We start from the raw sequence: 18,039 nt of genomic DNA on the forward strand, positions 1-18,039 counted from the left end.
AAGCATCTGACTTCGGTTCAGGTCGAAGTCTGTCTCCAGCTCTGTGCTGACAGCTCAGAGCCTGGAGCCGGCTTCGAATTCTGTGTGTCCCTCTCTCTCTGCCCCTCCTCCACTCATGCTCTGTCTCTGTCTCTCTCTCTCTCTCTCTCTCTCAAATAAATGTTAAACAAAAAAAAAAAAGAAATCAAACAAAAGTGTTTTAAAGATTTATATATTCATTTCGGGGCACTTGGCAGACTCAGTTGATAGAACGTGTGACTCTTGATCTCAGGGTCGTGAGTTCAAGCCCCGCGCTGGGTGTAGAGTTCACTTAAAAAAAAGAGAGAGAGAGATTGGGGCACCTGGGTGGCTCAGCCGGTTAATCACTCCACTCTTGGTTTTTGGCTCAGGTCATGATCTCATGGTTCTGGGTTTGAGCCCCACGTCAGGCTCCATGCTTGGTATTCTCTCTCCCTCTCTCTCTGCCCCTTCTCTGCTCACTCACTCGCTCTCTCAGCATACATAATTTTAAAAATTTTTAATAAAAATTAAAAAGATTTATTTATTCATTCTTTTAAAATTAATAATCTCACGTGCAAGAAATAAATTTTGACAAAAATAACTACATTTTTCAAACGAAAAACATTTCAGTGAGGGACGTGGCATTGTTTTACAGTTTTTCGAATCTCTTTAACGTGTGGCTTGACAGAAGATAGCTGGATTCTCATACCTGCTGCTTCTGCATTCGGTCTCTTGCAGCGGCTTGTCGGGGTTGAAGTCTGCAAAGAAAATGTAGGTCACGCTGACATGTCATTAGAAAAGAGGATCTCACAGAGCCCCTGAACGGGACTATAGCCGACACCTGGAGAAATGCTCGTCTACACAGATCTCTGCTCACTTTTTGGAAAGCCATACCCCTACCCCTAACCTCAGGTCCATCACCTGTCTTCCTACGGGAACGAGTCCCCAAACCTGGTTCTTCAAGCTCAAGTACCATGGGGCCCCCACTTACACGAGATGGAGTGTGCCAGCCACTGGCCACCTTGGTCCCCTGCTGGTGACACTCTCCAAGCAAAGCTGCCTACGGCAGTGACCCAGGGACACCCGCTGATGTCCCCAAGCTTTCTGATAAGGAACCCTGCTTGCCCAGTTCCTAGAGATGCCGCTGTTTAGACCATAGCGAGGAAGCTGTTTTCTTTACTGCCTGGTACTTTGCAAGGCAGACCAGCCCCTCCAAAGTCCAAGGCTGTGCCCAGGGTGGCCTGGAGGTGCCCCGTGTGGATCTGGGTCTTTTCCCCGTGCACGCAGCAGGCACCGCTTACCTCTCGCCTCGCCTCATCCCTTCTCGAGAGCCTCCTAACGTCGGAGGCCCCTGTTGGGCAGCATCAGTGGGGCCATCAGAGCAAAGCTGTGACACAGTCGTCCCCCGTGAATTAGCCTTGGAGAGCGGGGTGGGGAGGACAGCTAGGAGCCCAGAAATATCCTCAAGCAGCTCAAGCATTCGTGGGCCTAGATGGGGTCGAAACAAAGAAATAACAGCAATAAAATGTGCAGCCGCCCTTGTCCAGCCCCCATCTGGTTTTCCGGGTTGCAGCTTCTCATAACCCGCAGCCCTGGGACCTTCAGGAGCCCCACCCCGGCTGCAATTCATGGGGAGGGCTGTGGCATGACCCACAGTTACCCGAAGCACAGTGAGCAGGGCAGGGCTGAGCAGGACCACGTCTGCCTTCCTGGGGAGACCCTCCTCTCCTCCCCCTGGGCACCCCCCTCCCAAGCAACAGCTAAACAAGTCCAGACAACAGCAGCCCCCACAGCTGGAGCCACCGTCAGCAGGCTGGGTGCCCAGAGTGACCACGAGGGGCTCTGGGAAGAACGTTTTGCGCCTCCCCAGACCTGCTCCAGCCTCCGGGGTTAACAACGAGGGTTTTCTTGGTCCTCCCCGGATGGCATGGCCTCTACTGGCCTGGAAAGGAGGGAAATGGGAAGAGGGGGCAGGGCCGGTAGGAGTGCAAGAGCCCGGGCAGTCAACCAGTCCAGGGTTTTCAGACTTGGCTTTGGCAACAGAACTACTTTGGGGGGTTGTTTGTGTTCTTGTAGTTTTTAACTGAAGGGTGGCCTGCTCTGTCGAGAGCTTGCTGACCCCTCTGGCCTGTCTGTTGTTTGCTTTCAGCCCCAAGATCTTGGAAATACAGTCTGGCAACTACTAGTGTGGTTCATCTGCCCATTTCACAGACGGGGAAACAGATCCCAAGAGGGAAGAAGTCTGTTGCCCACAGACTGACAGTGTGTGGGGGCTGGGTAGAACCTAGAATCTGGTGCTTTCTGCAGGGACATCCAGGCAGGGACAAAACAGGGGAGGCAGAGGCTGGCGTGAAGTCGACATCTCACCAAAGGACAGGCGGGAAAAGAAAGATAAATCTATCTTCTGTCCTCCTGTGGCCACAAATCCAGCCTCTGGCCGTGGCAATAACCACCCCTCCATTTCCACCCATGGGACCGTCCACTTCCCTCACCCACGGCCCCAGGAAAGGGGAGCCTCGGCACTTTGACACATGGGCCTTCTAAGACCCTAGAACACAGGCCCTGTGACTCCCCCTTCCTACATTCCCAGCCTCTTCCTGCCACAAGGATGCATTTTTGCACGTTACTGAGTAACAGTGTGTGTTCTGAGATCACACGTGCCCTGACCCTGCTGACCATGAGGCCTAAATCTCGAGTTTTCTAAAGAGAGAGGTCATGGCTTTTGTCACATTCTCAAATGGGTCTGTGGTCCAAGAAGTGGTTAAGAGCAATCGTGTAAGGAGAGGAGGGGCCTTGCAGAGGGGAGGGGGGTGGAGGCCAGGAGGGTAGGGTGGGGAGGGCTGTGTTGGTGGTATTCTTCCCTGCCAGAGGCTTCTTTTTTATGAGAGAGAGAGAGAGGGTGCAAGTGAGCGAGAGGCAGAGAGAGAGAGAGAAGTAGGACTCGAGGTCACCCGATGTGGGGATTCAAACCCGCTAACCTTGAGATCATGACCTGAGTCAGATGCTTAACCGACTGAGCCACCCAGGCGCCCCCTGCCAGAGGCTTTACGTATGTTACTTGGTTTTATTGCCCTCACCTACTCATGATGGAGGGTCCCTGGCTCCATTTTACAGATGAGGAAACTGAGACCCAGTGATATGAGGTAGCTTGTCCAGGACACGGCGCTGGCTGAGGGATAGAACAAGTCAGGGCAGAGACCGAGGTCCACAACAGTGTTGTATCTGGGTCTGCAAAGGCCTTCAGCTCTGGAACCTGGCAGCTGGCACGTCAGAAGCCTTCCTGTGCCAGTATGCACACCAGACCTTGAGCCCTGCATCTAGGTCCCTGGTAAATTATTTCAGCAGCCAGAGGCCCTGACAGAGGGCTCCTTGCCTCTGAGGTCCATTCCTGCTGGGTGGACAGCAAAGCCCCCCTCACTGGCCCTTGGAATCGATTCCTTCCTTCCTTCCTTCCTTCCTTCCTTCCTTCCTTCCTTCCTTCCTTCCTTTTTCTTTCTTTCTTTCTTTCTTTCTTTCTTTCTTTCTCTCTTTCTTTTTTTCAATGTTAGTTTATTTTTGAGAAAGAGAGAAAGCAGGGGAGGAGCAGAGAGAGAGGGGGACAGAGAATCCAAAGTGGGCCCCGTGCTGACAGCAGAGATCGTGACCTGAGCCAAAGTCAGACACCTAACCGACTCAGGTGCCCGCGGCCAGATCCACGAAGCAAAGATCCTTCCTTTCTTTGCTCGTAAAAATGTCACCACCAAACCTCAGGACTTCAGGATGGCATTCCCTGCACGTTCATCCGGCCTCCAGCCCAACTCACTTCGGATAAACCAGATAAACCAGAGCAATCCCCAAAGAGCTCCCCGCCCCCCACTGACACATAGCCACTCCCCCCACCCATTCCTGAAATTTTTCTTTATTTTTTTTTTTTAACAAATTTTTTTAATATTTGTTTTGGAGAGAGAGAGACAGAGCACGAGCAGGGGAGGGGCACAGAGAGAAAGGGAGACACAGAATCTGGAACAGGCTCCAGGCTCCGAGCTGTCAGCAGAGCCTGATGCGGGGCTCGAACCCACGAACCGTGAGATCACGACCCGAGCGGAAGTCAGACACTTAACCGACTGAGCCACCCAGGCGCCCCGAAATTTTTCTTTAAAAACATCTTTATTATAGGTGATTATTTCTCTTTCACTGTGACTGGGATATAATTTAAAAAAATTTTTTTATGTTTTTATTTATTTTGGAGAGAGAGACTGAGCACTAGTGGGGGAGGGGCAGAGAGAGAGGGAGACACAGAATCCGAAGCAGGCTCCAGGCTCTGAGCTGACAGCAGAGAGCCCGATGCGGGTCTCGAACTCATGAGCCAGAAAGAAGATCGTGACGTGAGCCAAAGTCGGACGCTCAACCAACTGAGCCACCCAGGCGCCCTGTGACTGGGAGATAATTAAGTTATGGCATTGTGTAAGGTTAAGGCGTACCGCCTCACGGCTTGACTTCCAGCCACTGTGAGATTGTTACCACAGTAAGCTGAGTTAATCGCCTCACCTCCTGTAGTTACGGGAGAAAAAAAAGAAAAACCATGTTTTCTTCTTTGCGATGAGAGCTCTTAGGATGTGCGCTCACTCAGCAGCGATGACCACAGTCGTCATGTCGTACGTTCCATTCCTGAAGTCCTGGGCCTTGGTTTCTTCATCTGTAAATTGGGAATAATGGTGCGCAATCTACTTGCCTTACGGGATTTCTAAGCATCACACGGGAAGGTGTTTGGAAAAGTTCAGGACACCCCCCCCCCCACCACCACCACCACCAAAATGGCAGGGAGCAAACCCCTCCTGGGACTCACCCACTAAGCACACATTTCCTATGCCCCAGGGCACTGGCCCCTGGGAACTCAGGCTGGGATCCTCCCTTCTCTGGCCTGTGCATGGGCAGCTTCAAGTGCAGCTCGGGGGACCAGGGGCCGTAGGGTGAGGGCGGCAGAAGTCGGTGGTGCTTGCTTTCCCTGCCCACCTTCAGTGGCCCCCGTGGTCCTCAAAGTGGGCTGGGGGCAGTCCCCCCTCCTCCCCCAGAGTGGGAATGTTACCTGGGATAATGTTACCTGGTAACCTGATAATGTTACCTCCTCCCCCAGAGTGGGAATGTTACCTGGTAACCTGGGAATGTTACCAGAGTGGGAATGTGTTGCCTGGTTCAGGCAACCCACCAAGCTGAGAACAGAAACCGTAGCTCCCACCAGAGGATGACAGAGACTGGGGCGAGGCGCTCGAGGAAAGACCCAAGGTTTACCCCTGCTTTTTCACACAGAGAGGGCATAAAGTTTATTCTAACTCTCTAGGGTAGAAACCCATGTTTCTATACTTCTCTAAAGTGATTAACGCTGTTTCAAGCTTCCGCAGGCTTGACTGGTGGGGAATTCACACTTAGTCCTGTTTGGGGAGCCTGCCCTTTCCCTGGGGCTGTGTAAGAATCTCTGGGTCTTACACAGTCCAGAACATTTGGAGTCGGGCCCCTGGGTCCTAATGCACACTGGTCACTGTTCTGGGCCAAGCCCATGGGGTCCGTTGCTGGGAAGGCCAGGGGTGTCTGCAGAGGCCCCCAACTGGGGCTCTCGGTGTGTGGTTACTCCCAAACCCTTGTCCCTCCTCAAGCTTGGGGAAGCTCTGCCCCCACTTGATGCCCTTTCTGTGGGAGCCCCGGTGGGGTTTTCTTCTGGGCACCTGACAGCCTCTCATTCAACTCCACGATTCAGAAGCCTCTCAAGACAAAGGACCACCAAGAAGGAGGAGTAAAAATGACCTCAGGAAGCATGAAAACCTTCGTCCAGAGGTTGGAGAGCTTGAGATAGATACATCCCTGCGCTGGGAAGGCCATCTCTGCAGGGACTTCCCTGGCCCCCTGGGGAAGTTCTGCAGCTGGGAAACCTTGAAGGGAGTGTGTGTGTGGGGGGGGGGGGGTGGTCTCCGCCTTTGCCCGGGTGCTGGAGCGGGGCACTGAGCCACCTCCAGAGCAGAGGGCTGTTCTGGGCCTGTTGGGTGGGACTCGAGGGGCAGGGCTGAGCCGCTCCTGACCTCTGGGCGTCCTTCACTCTTGCAGGACCTGGGCATGGAGTCAACCTCTCTGGACGACGTTCTGTACCGCTACGCCAGCTTCCGGAACCTGGTGGACCCCATCACACACGACCTCATCATCAGCCTGGCCCGTTACATCCACTGCCCCAAGCCGGTACGGCAGCTGTGGTCTGAGCCCACCAGATCTGGGGGTGTGAGGCAGGCGCCCTTCTGCCAGAGAACCCAGTGCCCAGGAGGGTTGGTCGATACTGCCTGGGGCCGAGGGGCACGAGCCCCTTGTGCAGACATCAAGCCAGCGGGCCTGATGCCTGCCCTGTCCTAAGGCCCAGCATCCATAGCAGAGATCAGCATGATCAGCAGGGGATTTGTTTGGCTCCTGAGTGTATTAAATCCGAATTCACTGCCAACATGTAAAACTCAGAATATTTCACACGTTCTCCATATTTAGCTACCCTTGAAAAACGGGAAGTTCTGGTAACACGAAGCCCTCATTTCTATAGGACTGGAGCTGAGTAGCGTCCCCTATTACGTGGGGCCAGGGCCACCGCGTAGAGTCACGTAGGTTGTACCTCGCACAACGACACGTAAGAGCAGAGGTGGCAGGGGTGAGGGCAGACAGGAGACCACTCAGATCCGGCCCTGTCTCCGCCACCAGGCCTTAGGCACAGGGACCCTGCTTGCCTCCGGCACGCCTCAGTCCCCACCACTCCCAGCGGTCTCCCTGCCTAAGGCTGAATGTCATTTTCCACCCACCCACTTTGCTCACGTCCACTGGCTTCCGAAGCTGAGAGGGAAAAGCTCCGGGGTCCCCAGCTCCGCAGGCAGGTACTGCTTGGACATTTCCGGATGGGAGGCTCTGCCCCTCTCCCTCTCGGGGTGCGGGGCCGGCTCACCCAGAGCTGCCCTGGCAGGGCCCGGGAGGGCCGGGGTGGGGCAGCCCCACCCTGGAGCTTTTCTCTCCCATCCCTCAATTTCTAGCAGTTTCCAAAAGAAGCGCGGAACAGGGGCAGGGAAGCCGGAGCAGGACCCAGGAGTGCCTGAGGGAAGCTCGTGCTTTCAAAGTAAGATCTAGGATAAGAGGGAGGAGGTGATTTTCAGACCCACAGTCGTCCAGGGGGCTGGGACCTTGCTCTGGAGCTGAGCCTCCATCTGGGCCTTTGTCTAGGGCCTTGACTTTGGCTTCTGGGGCTGTTTGGAGCCAGGACTCCGAGGTGAGGAGTGAGTTCTGAAGGGCTGGGAGCCGGTCGGTGGCAGGCGTGGGGGAGGGTTGGTGGTGGGACACAGCAGAAGGCAGGGATGCTGGGCTCAAATATGTGCCGGTTAGAAAAAGCTGGCAGTGACGGTTGGCAGGCTGGGAGCCTCGGGCCCGGGGAAGAGGGGCGGGTGCCAGGAGCCGCGGGGGGGTGGGGGGGGGACCAGCTGGGCCTGGAGTCACCTTCACTTCTCATTCAGATTATACCTGGCTCAGCCTGGAGCAGCTGAGACCAGAGTCCGTAGGCCTCGCAGGTGCCAGACCTCTGCCTTTTCTAGAACTTAGATGCCCGCAGGTGAAGGGGTGACACTCAAAGCAGCTCATTGGGAGAGATGTTATTTTCATGCCCATTTTAACGTTGAGGAAGACCAGATTCAGGCAATGAAGTCATCGGATAAAGGTTACACTCCAGATGTGATCTGGACCCCAGTTCCGGGCAGAGTGGGGACCGGCTGTTCAGGATCTCTGCACTGTCCCTCAATGGCCAGCAGCTTCTCTCAGGGCTTGAGTGGGGGCTCACAGGGTTGCATGGGGGCTGGAGGTGGGGGGCCTGTGCGGGAACAGCCTGAGCACCCGTCCCCCCTCCTCCCTCCCTGCCCGCCCATGCCGGACCTCAGGAGACTGGACGGGGCGGGAAGGAGAGGTGGCCCAAGGGATTCTGTGCTGAGTTCCATCCCTTCCGTCTGGGCGGCGACCATAGGGCCCTGTTATTGTCTTAGCTCAGGCCGCTACAACACGTTACCACTGACCGCGTGGCTTATAAAAAACAAAAATGTGTTGCTCACAGTTCTGGAAACCGGAAGCCCAAGATCAGGGTGCCCAGCATGGTCGGGTTCCGATGAGAGCCCTGCTCTGGGTTTGCAGACAGCCACCTTCTTGCTGTGGCCTCACGTGGCAGAAAGAAAACTAGCTAGTTCTCTGGCCTCTTCTTCTTCTTCTTCTTTTTTTTTAAGGTTATTTATTTATTTATTTTGAGAGAGAGAGTGGGGGAGAGACAGAGAGAGGGAGAGAGAGAATCCCAAGCAGGCTCTGGGCTGACAGTGCAGAGTCCGACGTGGAGCTCGGACTCACGAACTGTGAGGTCATGACCTGAGCGGAAACCGAGAGTTGGCGCTTAACCAACTGAGCCGCCCAGGCACCCCGGAACTTCATCTTCCTCCGCTCCAAAGGGGGATAACAACACCGTCTCCCGTGGACCCGTCGGAGAAATGATTCTTGAGAAGGACGCCGTGTGTCTGGCATGGGGGAGCCCCTGTACGCAGAAGCTAAGGTATAATTCAGTCATCGAGCACCAATCATGTGCCAAGCAGGGTGCTTGGGCCCAGCACGTCAGTTGTGGGGCACGGAGGCCGGCAGTGGCCTCAGAGTCTTGGAGAACAAGGGTCTGGCTTCGGATTTCCGGATTTCCGAGAGCCAGCCGGTGGCGTCAGCCCTGTCGGAGGCCCGGGAGCCTGGCGGGTTCCCCTGCCCATATCTAAGGCCATGTGGCAGGAGAAGCCCTTCCGAAGGACTCTTCCGGTTGGGGTGGAGGCCGAGATGGGCGGTCCCGACTCTAGGGCCCCGAGGCTGGTGGTAAGGGCAGCCCCCAGCCCCACCCCCAATACATGACTGCCTTGGGGCTGGCCAGGACCTCCCGTTCTTAGCTCTTTCGCCCAAGTGTGAGCCTTAAGGTTATAGACAGAGATGTCAAGACCGTCAACTATGAGGGGGTGTCTCCCTCAATTGTGAGATGGGACAAAGGAAGCAACCCTTCCTGGTCCAGTCTTGGCGGAGCATCCACCAGACAAATAAATAACCCTTCCCACCACTAAGACGACCCCCTTGAATGAGTCCCATCCATTTTCTTGACCTGTGTCCCAGCTGGAGGTGGCCTGGGCCCTGGCAAAGGGGTGGGTCTGTGCCTGTCCCCAGGCGGAAGGGGACGGGCAGAACCCCATCCCGCCCGTGACTGTGTGCTGATTAATCCACAGCCCAGCTTCAGACTCAAAAGTCACCCACCTCTTGGACATTTGTGCCCTGGAGCCCGTGAGTCACCACCCCTCCCCCACTGTGAGCACAGATCACTTAGTGGGAAATTTGAGGCTCTTTCCTTCCCTGGGCCCCAGCTCCAGCCCCTCACATCTATCCCATCGTGTCTGCAGTGGGGTTCCCCGCACGCAGACGCTAAAATGAGGGTGTGTGGACAGCGATCTGTTAAGGAGGTGTCCCAGGGAAGCCAGGCCAGCCCAGGCTCCATCCTGAGGAGGGCAGGTGGCTTTGGCCTGGTCCCTCGAGGACCCCGGGGCTCGAACCATAGAGGGGTTCCCCTGGGACGTAAGCTCCCAGGCACATCTGTCTCACTGGCTCGCCTGGTCCGTCCAGACAGAAGCACAAAATTGGGAAACGTGGATCCAAGGGCGTTTGGGACGGAACAGCCATGTTGCCCACCACAGCCAGCAAGTTCCAACAGCCCTGATTCCCTAATGGTTGGGGTCTCTCCAAGGCCCTCCTGGTCCCCGCGTCCCCCGTCTCAGGGCTGCTGTCAGAGTCTCCACCTGGACTCTGGGCCTCTGCTCCTGCCTCCTACCCTCTATGCTCTGGGAACAGCCAGAGACTCATCCTCCACAAGGTACCCTGGATCACACGTGCGCCTCCCTGAGACACCTTCCATTGTGGCGTCGCGTTGTAGGCTGAAACCAAACTCTTTATTTGCCCCTGCCTGCATCTCCTGTGTCATTTATTTCCCTGTCCGCCCCGCTCATTCTGCTCCAGCCACGTGGCCCTCCTGTCTGTGCCCAGAGCATCCAGATCCTTCCTGACCCTTAGGGACGCTGCGGTGGCCTGTGGCCACACCTGCCCTCTCTGGCTGGGCTGCCCTCCCCTCCGTTCAGACTCAGCCCGACTGTGTTCTCTCCAGGGCCACCTCTGACCAGCCTAGCTCGCAGAGTCGTCCCGGCCAGCCTTTGCGCTGTGTGTTGCGTTATTTCACCCGCTGGTCTCCGAAGTTCTCTGGCTTGCTTACGCGTGAGCTAACCTACTGCCCGCCTTCTCCACCAGAATGTCGATTCCAAACGGGCAAGAGATGGCATCTGTCTCGTGCGCCGTTACTTCTTGCGCCAGGCAGGGCCCCGAGGAGAAGCAGGCCACACGGAAGCCCACAGGGGATGTTGAGACACCCAAAGATGAGCAGCAGCGGGAAGCTGTTACCAGAAAGGGCCGTGGGTGCAAGCCGTGACATGGGAGCCAGAACCCTGCTTCTAGAACCATGCAGTATTTGTTTGTCTGTTTATTTATTTATTTATTTATTTATTTATTTTGAGACAGGGACAGAGAGTATCAGTGGTTCTAGATTGGCAGACCCCCTTCCCGGATGGCACATCCCTTGGCTGTTGGCAGGAGCCCCCAGCTCCTTGCCACACGGGCCTCTCCATAGGACCTCTTGAACTTCCTCACATGGTGGCAGCTGGCTTATCGCTGAGCAGGTGATCCGATAAAGAGCAAGGCAGACACCACAATATCTCTTATGACCTAGCCACATTCTATGGACCGCTCAGGTCGGCCCTGATGCCGTGTGGAAGGAGACTATGAAAGGGGGCTATTACAGGAGGCCAGGATGGGTGGTGGGGGCCATCTTGGAGGCTGACTACCACACAGGCTGAAACAAGAAGGGAATGAGAAGAGAAGGGCCTTTCCTCCTGTCCTCTGACCTCGCTCCAATCGCTCTCATTAGCTGAACCCGACTGGAAGCCGGGGCAAGAGGGTCAGTGATGCTGTCTATAGGCTCAGCCTTCCAGGCACCGAGAAGAGCAGACAGTGGACTCCAAGAAGGGAGTAAAGAGAAAAGCCAGGAGAACTCGGTATCTAGAGCAGCATCCAGCGAGCGGTAGGAAGGACAGTCGATATCTGATGAATGAATGAATTTGTGAATGAGTGAGGGAAGCCTTGGGGCTGTAGTAGTGGGGGGCTGTGCTGGTTTGGGGCCAGCGGGAGCACACAAAGGTGCCTGGGGCAGCCAGGATGGCAGGTGGGAGTCACCATCTGACAGTAGGGAGGTGGGGCAGTGTCCGTTTGCTGGGACACCCTCCTGGAGGGGACTGCAGTCGGCCTTAAGCATCTTTCCTGACAAGCCAGTGAGAGTCCGTCAGGTTTTCCCCCAGGGCCCGGGTCAGAGGCAATGGTCAGGCCGGAAGAGGCACTGCGGGACCCGCACCCCACCCTGCAGTGCCCCGTCCCCCCTGGCTTGCACCGTGTCCCTCTCCTTTCTTCTTCCTTTTCCATGGGTGGGAGGAAGGGCTGCAGAATTGATTCCACAAACCGCCTTTGAGCCTCGGGCGTGGGTTAGGACTGTCGCAAGTAACAGAAGCCCACTCACGCTGCCTCAAGCTAAGAAGAGAATATATGCAGCTGTCTTGTGGGGCCCAAAGACAGCCACGCTTGGAAGGCGGGGCTAGAACTATAGTGCAGGGCAGACATCTCTCCGTCCCGCCTCTCAGCTCACCCCGGCCTCCCTCTCCATTCCCGGCGCTCCGGGTTTACTCCTCGAGGTGGGTGGAGGTGGGGTGGGGGGGCGTCCAGCCCGGGGAGGAGACGGGGGTGTGTCCCGTCCCCAGGACACGGCTGGTTGGCTGCGGTCTGCTAGTGCCCGCTTCTGGGCCAATCAGCTGCGGCCCGGGATGGGGTTGCACAAAGGGGCTGCTGGGCCTCACCACTTTGACCAGCAGAGCGGGCCCTGCAGAGAGCGCATTGCTGGGCGCAGGGCGCGCGGACCCCGTTCCTTTGCGGCGCCGGTGTTCAAACTCCTCGGTCGAGGTTGCACAAGGGGCGCGTGGTTGCTCTGTACCGAGAGGGGGCTGTTTCTGGAAACCACGCAGAAACGGCACTTCCTCCTCCTCCTTTGCCACCTCCCTCTCCTTGCGTCCTCTCCCTTCCCCACCCTCTCCTGACTTCTCCAACTCGGGGCCAGCCCTTGCTTTGTCCTGTTCTCCGCGGGAGGGAGGCCGGGAGGGGCCTTCGAAAATGGACGGAGCTGGGGGAAAATTAGATGGGCTTGCTTAAGGCGGCTTTTGTGGGTGCAAGTGAGAGAAACACCTTGAACCCACCGAAAGCAAAAGGCGTATCCCCGGGAGGGCAGCGCAGAGCGCAGCGCGGGATGGCAGGTCGGGAAGGATGCCAGCCTCAGAGGCGAACTTGGAGTCCCCATTCCATCTTACAAGCTGTGGGGCTGGCCAGTCTATTCCACTTCCGTAAGCCTCAGTTCTCGTCTGTAAAGTGGGGATAATAGCGCCCGTTTCAGGGGATGGTTGCGAGTTAACTGCATTGTGACGAGGTCGTGCATACAATGCAGGGGCGACGCCGACCAGTAGATGCGCAGCAAATGTTGGCTGTTGTGTATGTAGTCCAGACAAACTACATAGTGGAGGGGAGCTCTCACTTCTGGAAGGACACTAGCTCGCGCTGAGTCTCCGATCAGCGGTGAGGTGACCGTATCCATTGTCCTTGGTGAGGAATCGGGCTTGCTCAGTCTCCCAGGTGGGGGAGCGGCCGCGCACGGTCCACGCGTTGCCGCGCCTTGCACGCGGCTGCCCCCTTGTGGCCGTGTCCGCGCACTGCGGCGGCTGCTTTGCCGCCTTTTCCTCTCTTTGTTTCTTCCTTCCAAGGCCCAGCCGCTCAGAGGATGACCCCGGACTTTGGCAACCCTGGGAAGTGGTTGGAGGAGGAGCCCAAGCTGAGGAGCTCGGTTCTCAGCTTTGGTGCAGGTGCCGTGGGAGGGTGGCGATGGTCTTTCCCCGGAGTGGTCCCAGGAGTGAAGCCGGGCGGACCACCCAGTCTCACGCACTTGGTCCGTCTTGTCTTTGAAGCGTTAGAACTGGTGCTTCTCCACCTTGGCGACACAGGGGGAATCACCTGCGGAGCTTTGAAACAAGCCCCGCACGCAAGCTGCAGACCCATGCTGGGTTGGCCACAGGCAGCAGGGATTTTTATTTTTTACTTTTATTATTTTTATATTTGAGAGAGAGAGAGAGAGAGAGAGCACGAGTGAGGGAGGGGCAGAGAGAGAGGGAGACACAGAATCCGAAGCAGGGCCCAGGCTCTGAACTGTCAGCACAGAACCCGACGCGGGGCTCGAACTCACGAACCACGAGGTCATGACCTGAGCCAAAGTCCGACGCTTAACCGACTGAGCCACCCAGGCGCCCCTCCCTGAGCCTCTTCTGGCCGAGGCCTCCTCACTGGAGTCCCGCAGACTCTTCCCTTTTCCTTGGCGCTCAGGGCTACACTGTGCCTTCTTCATCCCTTTGTGTCCAGTGTGTCCTCCCCCTTAGCTCATTCCATGGCCGGGGCGGGGGGGGGGGGGGGGGGCCGAGGGGGAGGGTGTCATCAGAGGCTGATGAATGTGATGAATGTGCCTCGAGCCCCAGCCTCGTAATTCCAGGAGCATCTTCCAGGAGATCCTTCACGTGGCTCCAAATGAGCTGGACGCTAACCCCGCCCTGCCTTTCTGTCCCTTCTCCCCGGGAGCCCCTTGCCTTCCACCCAGCTCCCCAGCCCACAGCCCGGACCCGTCCTCATCGCCTCCCAGCCCACACCCTCTCCGCCCCGTGCCAGGTCAGGCAAGCGTGGCGGCCCCCGTCACTTTCAGCCCTTCCCGACACACCCATATGACGAGGTTCAGCAAGAGACTGAGTCTAGGAATCAGAACGTGCAGTCCAGGGGTTTGCACGTGTAATCGCCTGAAGTGACAGGTGACATTTGTTTATCAGAAGACGTGGCCCGTAGGAAGTGAGGGTCTTGGAGAACCAGAGGCCAGAGGTGCTGTCTAAACCGACTGCATTCGCTCTCGAGCCTGTGTCTCCTGGATCCCCATTCGGACGCCTCGCCTCTTTGGACACCCAACACCCCCTTTTCCTGCCTCTTCGCTCTCTCGTCTCCCGCCCTCAAGGTCTTCTCTTGCCTTCCCATCAGCCCCAGCCCTGCTCTGTAGGCCTCAGTTTCTTCCTCTTTAATTAATTAATTATATATATTTTTTGAGAGAGAGAGAGACAGACAGGGTGCGAGTGGGGGAGAGGCAAAGAGAGAGGAAGACACAGAATCCAAAGCAGGCTCCAGACTCCAGGCTCCCAGCTGCCAGCACAGAGCCCGACGCGGGGCTCGAATCCGTGAACTGCGAGATCACGACCCGAGCCGAAGTCAGACGCTCAACCGACTGAGCCACCCAGGCGCCCCAGTTTCTTCCTCTTCAAAATGGGGATAATGAAAGTGTTTCTGCTCTGGGGTGTTGTGGGGATTCCGTAAAGTCCTAGCATAACGCCCGTGTGCAGTAATCCATGTGACAGATGGTAGTGGCTTGGACCGAGTGGTAGCCGTGGAGGTGGCGACAAGTGACAGGACCCCAGGTTGTCACCTACTCCTGCCCCCGTAATACACCCAACACCTAAACCTTTGCACCCATTTCCTCCTCACTCAGGGATGCCTCGTTTCCTCTCTCCATGCAAAAATCACAAACCCGTATCAGCCCTTAAAAGCCAAACTCGAATCTGAGCCTTGGGTGGAAGTCCTCCTTCTTTACCCGCTCAGGACAGCACGGTATTTACCCAGTGGGCTTTCCTGGAGAGTTGCGTGCTGAGCTACAGTCAGAGCACTCTACAAGTTGTAACTGTTTTCATCCTCACAAAGTGCCCCGCGACTCTAGTTTGTTATCCCTTCACAGCCGAGCGACTTCCTGAGGTCACAGAGGAGGTACCAAAACGAGGGGGAAGATCCACTGGTTTTGGCTCTGAGTCTGTGCTCTTAACGACTCAATACACTGCTTCTCTGTTAGAGTGATGATGGTCACAGGCCATCAAGCTGGCCTTTACTGAGTGCCGGGCACTCTGCTGAGCACTGGTCACAGGTTCATGGTTGAACCTCACCACCCACATGTTGCTCTCCGCACGTGGGTTTGCATCTGAGCCCCAGCACTTGCTGGCTCTCAGCTTTTAGCACTGGGCCACCTGGCAAGAGCCCTCCCTCTTGGCCCTCCCTCCCCCAGGGCTTGGTGACCGTCTGTGGGGTTGACGTCCCTTGGGACAGAGCTGGCGTCTCTCTGGCATCTCTCTGATGCCCCCTGGAACCCAGTGTAAGTTCACTAGGCCCTCCATAACAAAAGACCACTTAAACGGCAGAGATTTATTTTCTCATAGCTCTGATAGCTGGAAGTCCAAGGTCAAGATGTTGGCAAGGTTGATCTCTTGAGTCCTCCCCTTGGCCTAGAGATGGCCATCTTCTCCCTGTGTCCTCACATGGTCTTTTCCTCTGTGCATGTCTGTGTCCCAATCTCTTTTCATGAGGACACCGGTCATACTGGCTTAGGGCCCACCCCAATGACCGCATTTTACCTTAATTACTCTGCACATACAGCCACATTCTGAGGTACCTGCGATTAGGACCCAGATTTAAGAACTTTGGTCGGGACACAATTCAGGACAGTTATTTCAAACTCCAAACTGCTGATGGGACGGGCCTGCAGTGCCTGGCTCAGTCCGTAGAACATGCGATGCTTGTTCTCGAGGTCGTGAGTTCAAGCCCCTCGTTGGGTGCAGAGCTTACTTATCAAAAAAAAAAAAAAAAAAAAAAAAAAATGCGGATTGTCCAGATCGATTAGAGTAGATGAATGAAGTGGGCTGGGAAAAGACTTGGCCTCCTCATTCTTTTATTTTCCCACTTTTGACATTTTTCCCCCGGAGGCACCACAAAAGTATTTCCCTTTCGTCTTTACTATGTGAAAGACCAGTGCGGGACCATCTGTTCACGGCTGCATCCCCGGCTCCTAGGACAAGTGCCTGTCACCTAGAGGGGGTGCTCGGTCAATATTTGTTGAGCAAATGAGTGAGCAGAAAGGCCCTGGACATTGGGGAGAGGCAGAGACCAGGGTGAATACGGGCTAGGGGGTCAGCCAGCACTCAGCTCTGGTCAACGGTCAGATTGTCTGGAATTCAGAGGTCTCTGTAAATCTCGATTTTGCCACGATAGCAACGAATTCACAGAAACGAGAACATGAGGCAGATCCGTTGGCAGCCATTGCCCTCTACTAAGGGGGTCCCACCGTGAGCCGGCAGGACAGGCCTCTGTGAGCAGCCTGGGGGCGTCGTGCTCTTCCAGTGGAGAGGTGAGGGCCTGGGCCCCTCTGCCTGTTCCTGCCCCTCAGGGACCCCCTGCCTGTGGTCGTCTCTGCAGGAAGGCGACGCGCTGGGCGCCACGGAGAAGCTGTGCAGGCAGCTGACTTACCACCTCAGCCCCCACTCGCAGTGGAGGCGGCACCGGGGGCTGGTGAAGAGGAAGCCACAGGCCTGGTGAGTCACGGTCACCTGAGGTGGAGCTGCCCTGCCCCCTGCCCAGCCTCCCCTCCCCCTCCAGAGTAGCCCAAAGTGAACCCATGCCAGGCCGGGTGTTACACCACACTCCCTCCCTGGGGGGGTGAAGGGAGGAGCTGAGACCAGAGGGCTGGTCTTGGAAGGTGCCCGAAGGAGGGGAGACTGAAGGAGGGCATTCCACAGGGGCGAGAGCCATGAGGGGAGCTGCAGGCGGGACCCCTGTCTGTGGATGGGGAGCTGGCGAGTGTGGGCCCATTCAGAAGGGGTGGGTGGGGAGGCCGACGGGAGGAGTTTCTAATTCCTGGTGTGCGGAATATGGGTGATGAGGTTTTGGGGTGATGGTGGGGTGGTCCGGAGCAGACGGCCAACAAAGAATTCTTGAAGACGTCTTTGGTGCAAAAAAAGGTGATTTTATTAAAGCACGGGGACAGGACCCACGGGCAGGAAGAGCTGCATTGGGGTCGTGAGGGGTAACTCATTATATACCTCAGGTTGGGAGGGGGTCGGGGATAGAGCAAGTCTCTAAGGAATTTTGGAAGCCAGGTTTCCAGCACCTTGAAGGGCTAGCTGTTGCTAGGGAAAGGCCATTTATTACCGTTTAATAAAACCTCAGCCACGAGACCCTTTAGATGTGTATCAGGGGCCATAAGCTTGGAGTATGATGGCCAGCATGTATCTTGGGGGAGTTGAGATAAAGGAAGTAGACTTACAGGATCCTCGAGGTTGGGACAAGTTAAGCTAAGGTTCTCTTTTGCCCCTAGCAAAGTGTCATCATGGAGGCAGCTGAGCTCCCAGAGGACGGTCACTCTGCCTGTGCCAAGGACTTGTCAATGGGCTGTAGGCAGTAAGGGAGTAATTTTTCATTTGCCTTAGTTTCCCACATCACCATGGCGAGCACTTAAACCCCCTTTCCTTTGTTCTTGGGTAGCCAGGAGTGTCCGAGGAATATCATGTAGATGCCACCTGCAGGGGTGGGGGGGTGGTGTGCCAGCCTGTATTTTGCCCTCAATTTGCCCCAAGCTCCCTCATCATGGGCACTCCCACTGGATCCCCCCCGGTTCTCCTGGTTGGCTCCTAGGGAGATCCAGACCCCAGCCGTGCCCCTGGCCCACACAGCAATGGGAACCCTCAAGGGGTTTTGGACCTTCTAAAGATTGGGGGGTTCGGGGCAGCTGGGACACAGAACGTGTGGACCGAGACAGGTAGCACCATAGGAAGCCAAGTAAAGGGGAGCCTGGAAGGAAGGCTTTCTGGAGAGAGCGCCCCTGCCTTCCTTGTCAATGACCCCGGGGCAGAGTGGCTTGTGTCCTTCCCCTAGACTGGGTAGGGGCAGGACTGCCCTCCTTCACCCACAAGAACTCTGGTTCCTCTTTCCCTTCTGGACTCCCCCACTCCAAAGCCAGGAGAG

At 56.3% G+C, this 18,039-nt stretch overlaps 1 protein-coding gene and 1 long non-coding RNA gene across 2 annotated transcripts in view; one reads left to right on the plus strand and one right to left on the minus strand.

Moving 5' to 3' along the window:
• The window catches only part of LRRC75A (leucine rich repeat containing 75A), a 45,719-nt gene that overhangs the window by 23,995 nt on the left and 3,685 nt on the right, over positions 1 to 18,039 (plus strand). The window contains exons 2-3 of the mRNA XM_042967767.1: positions 6,076 to 6,204; positions 16,495 to 16,610. Coding sequence (XP_042823701.1) covers positions 6,076 to 6,204; positions 16,495 to 16,610 — 245 coding nt within the window. The remainder of the gene's footprint in view (positions 1 to 6,075; positions 6,205 to 16,494; positions 16,611 to 18,039) is intronic.
• Positions 574 to 5,042, minus strand: LOC122233766. The gene is made up of 4 exons (XR_006211481.1): positions 4,826 to 5,042; positions 4,528 to 4,675; positions 1,302 to 1,488; positions 574 to 758 (listed from the first exon to the last, which is right to left on the minus strand). It is a non-coding gene; the product is annotated as an uncharacterized LOC122233766 (long non-coding RNA).

The sequence above is a fragment of the Panthera tigris genome, chromosome E1, assembly GCF_018350195.1.
Source record: "Panthera tigris isolate Pti1 chromosome E1, P.tigris_Pti1_mat1.1, whole genome shotgun sequence".
Classification (NCBI taxonomy): domain Eukaryota; kingdom Metazoa; phylum Chordata; class Mammalia; order Carnivora; family Felidae; genus Panthera; species Panthera tigris.